Below are 4,091 nucleotides of genomic sequence, written 5' to 3'. Positions count from 1 at the left end.
TCATCCACTACTTTAAGTGTCTCATTGATAGGAGTCTCCTTGGTCTTCACCCCTCCGTCAGCAGAATTGGTGGGAACATCCTTGACCAAACTAGCGACGCTCTTTCTGAGCTCATCTTGTCCTTGAACAACGGCATGGAGAGTCTCCATAAGTTGGGTCATTCTTTCCCCCATAATATCCATATCCCTACGAAGGGCAGCTTGATTCTGTTCAAATTGTTCCATGATTCTCTCGTTACTCCTGGTGCGGTAAGGATGTAAGAAAGTCAGCTTCGTCGTCGGAAAAGAAATCTGTTGGAAGGGACCCCAATTAGAATCTGATAAAAACCTGTAAATGCGGTATGCTATGTGTGCATGGGTGCATGTGTGCATGTTTTATTATTTTCAAGACTTTTTAGCTTTGTCTCAAACCAACAACACAAGATAACGGAGAAGATAGTGAAGCAAAACCAAGATAAGCACAACCGAGATAAACAAACAGGATAAGGAAGCATAATCGATTAATTCCACAACCAAGTTTTTGAAGTACAAAATATTCTGCTCCCATGAGCCAACAAATACAGAAATAAAATCAGGAATCCCATCCAACAAATCTGGTGGTGATTCTACAACAAAATCAACATTCAAGCAGGATCTCCCATGTCCAAATGGCGAAGAGGGCTATCTCCAATGTGCTTATCACTCCAAGTCTTCATTTCTTCAAAGAGCTTCTTGGTCTCAGCACGGGTGGGCCTCTTGATGATCTCTTGAATCAGCAGGTCTTTTCTGAAATGCATTGTTTCCATGTTGCGGTTCTTCACCTCCCAATACCTAGCTTCCTCTTGAACTTGGACATTATCTTGGTCTTTTTCTCTTATCTGGCCTTTCAGCTTTCTGATCTCTTCATAACACTTCTCTATGGTATTCTGACGATCCAACAAGAGTTTGTCTGCTTTCTTTCGACGAGTCTTCTCTGAATTGGCATTTTCAGTCTGAATCTGGAGTCTTTTAGTCAAATCTGCCAACTGAGCCTCGTAATGTTCCTTTATCTTTTTCTCTTGGGTTTCAGTAGTTTTAGAATTCACAGTCATTCTTGGCCTCTTCTGAGAAGTACTTCCTCTAGCATACAATTCTTCAAGCTCTATTTCTCTCATTTTCAACTTATGAAGAGCAGAAAGCTTCTCTTGCCTATCAGTATTCATCTTAACTTGCATTGTTTCCATTTGTTCAGTCAATTTTCGATTCTCTTCCACAGTTTGATTATAACAGGGCATGGAGACAATGTCGGGTTGTTTACCAGCAGGGGGGTACAAAGGATCCTTGGGAGGGAAAGGCATCCCTCGAACAGCAACCACAGATTCGACCCATTTAGTATAGTCCTCATAAGTAGCACAATCTCGCTGACCAAAATGTTTCTTATCTCTCCAGCAAATACTCTTCCAAGCCTGCACAGCTTCTGCCATTTGCCCATTGTCGGTGGCCACATGATAGAAAATGTTCTCAGCTATCTCTGTTTGCTCAGGTGGACTGATAAAAGCATATCCAAATGTTCTTCTGGCCAAGACGGGGTTATAGTTTATTCCACCCCTAAGACCCATGAGAGGTACGTTTTTGAACTTTCCGCAACTCATAATAACTTCCCTGTCATCTAAAGCGCTATTGTACCAGACAATATCTTTAGCCCTCAGCCCCATAATCCTTTCAGCCCATTTAGATGTGTGCCTATTATCAACGAAAGCGCCACGCTCAGGCAGATGTGACCTGAACCATCGGTATAACAACGGAGCACAGAATCTAACCAGACCTCCCTTACCTCCCTTCTGAATACCCTTGTGATGAATGGAGTGATAAACATCCCCCAAGAGTGTGGGAACCGGATTCTGCAAGATGAATATATGAATTGCATTCATGTCAACAAAATTAGGAATGTCTGAGAACAACACGATGCCATATATACTTAGAGCCAAGATAGCCCTAAATGTGTCCCATTCCTTTGCTTCAGCAGCCTCACAACCCCTTTTAACCAGAAACTCCATGCAAAAACCAAAACCTCCTCCCTTCTTGGTGAGATTTGCTTCCACGACCGACTTGCTCAAATAAAGAGCCTTAGCAATTTCAATGGAATCGGGGGCCTTCATGGTGCTATAGTATGGCACTTCCTTCTTTATAGGGATGCCAAGAAATAGGGAATACTCTTCCAGTGTAGGGACCAAGAGGTAGTCGGTAAACGTGAAGCAGCGGAGGGAAGGATTATAGAACTGAAGCAAAGTATGAACTCCCTCTTGCTCGTACTTGGTGAACGGCATCTTGAGAAGACTCAGAATGTACCCATATTCCTTTCTGAAGTTGGTTGTCTCATCTGGCGTAATCTTCTTTGCTAAACACCCAACGGAATCCAGATTCAGATTCAGGAAAGAATAAGAGGGGTTGCGTCTAACAGTCTTCATTGGTGTGGCCATGTGTTGGTCGGAGACAAAGCCAAAAGTTCCTGAAAAATAAATGAACATGCATGTTAAATGATATGGCGGAATGCATTTCATTGGGAGAATCCTAAAGTCCTTTCACTATTTCTTTTTCTTTTCTTTTTCTTTTCTTTTTCTTTTCAAGAGTGTATATAGATCTTTTTTTTTTTTTTTTTTTTTTGGAAATGGACCCTAGGATTCTCCACGAATGAAGTGAGGTGGATGCAATAGCATGATGTGTCATGCGTCATGTGTGTGATACGGTGAGAGACTGAATGTCCCTCGTAACTCTGAATAACTGGGTAATACTGAACGTAGCAGGTTCAAAATTCCGGCTTCAGATTGCAAAATGGAAATCCGGGTATGATGAAGGCTAGTATCCTGTCCCACCCCAAACTCACGGGTATGAATTCTAGACACGGACAGGTGGTCCCTAATGGTCACTAGGGTCTACAGTTCCCATAGGGTACAAAGTGTTTGTGGCAGCAAGGGTGCCAGACACAGTGTTCCATGAAAGAACCTCGCCCAGTTGTGGTACCCCATGCTGAACTCGATCGTAGCAAGGGCCACGGGAGTCAACATGAGCATCCACGCTAATCCTATGTGTCACTTGGCCTGGGTAGTGGGCCTTTTACCTCACAAAACATCCCACCCAACCTGCAAAACAGAACAGAAGACCCCAAGGAACACAGAATATATCCATATGCATGATGTGCAAACAGAAATAAACATGATATGCAAGCAGAAAATAAACATGCAAACATATATACAAGATATAGACATAAAACCAGTAAACACCCAGTAAATAAACAAACAAACGCAGGCTAGGATCGACTCACTAAGGATGGACCAGCAACAGGTCTAGCAACATCCCCAGCAGAGTCGCCAGCTGTCGCACGCTCGCGAAAAATGAACAGAGTCGCCACCAATATATTTATCCCATAAGGGAAAGGAATATCAGAAGACCTAACAAAGGAAGGAACAAGGTCTTGCGACCAGAGAATGAAGGTACGGGAGTCGGTTACGCAAGGGGAAGGTATTAGCACCCCTCACGCCCATCGTATTCGATGGTATCCACCTATGTCTGTTTCTATCTAAAAGGGTGTATACTATGTCTATGTCTAAATGCAAAATGAATGCAAAATGTAGGGAAAATAAAAGTTGTACTCGCACGGGCCCTACCCCGCTGCCTACGTATCCTTTTCAGGAATCAGAGTTATCGTAGCTCGGCTAAAGATTTTCTGTTTGTTTTTGTGTTTTTTAGTTGGGCGGCGTTAACGCTCGCGCTCTTGCATAAGGGATCGACCTAGGATGCAATAGAGCGGAGATAACAATGCCCTTAAGAAAGGAGAGAGAGAGAGAGTTTGAGTGTTTCGAGGTAATCCCTAAAGCAAGGGAAACTCGAGTTACTCTATGGTTTGTGTTTTTTAGAGGTGGGAACTTACGCTCGAATGGAACCCTAAAGCAAGGGAGATCCAAGCACTCGAACATTCCCTAAAGCAAGGGGTGTTCAAGCTTCCATTCCCTTTTTAATGATTTTCACTTTGATTATTAGTGTTTTAAGTATTTTCTTTGTATTTTTTATGGGGAATTTATTCAAGTATTTTTATTAGATGTTTTATGGTTATAAAAGAAAAAGAATGAAAATGGG

At 42.5% G+C, this 4,091-nt stretch overlaps 1 protein-coding gene across 1 annotated transcript; it reads right to left on the bottom strand.

Annotated features, from left to right (window-relative positions):
• Positions 1-622: 622 nt before the first annotated feature.
• LOC131598548 (uncharacterized) lies at positions 623-2,014 on the bottom strand. The gene is made up of 2 exons (XM_058871135.1): positions 1,276-2,014; positions 623-1,035 (listed from the first exon to the last, which is right to left on the bottom strand). Exons 1-2 carry the CDS (start codon positions 2,012-2,014, stop codon positions 623-625), a joined length of 1,152 nt encoding a protein of 383 aa, XP_058727118.1.
• Between the last annotated feature and the right edge of the window lie 2,077 nt (positions 2,015-4,091).

Source organism: Vicia villosa, linkage group LG4, assembly GCF_029867415.1.
Source record: "Vicia villosa cultivar HV-30 ecotype Madison, WI linkage group LG4, Vvil1.0, whole genome shotgun sequence".
Taxonomy (NCBI): domain Eukaryota; kingdom Viridiplantae; phylum Streptophyta; class Magnoliopsida; order Fabales; family Fabaceae; genus Vicia; species Vicia villosa.
Note: the sequence above shows the minus strand (reverse complement) of the source record. Positions and strands in the feature narration are given on the sequence as shown.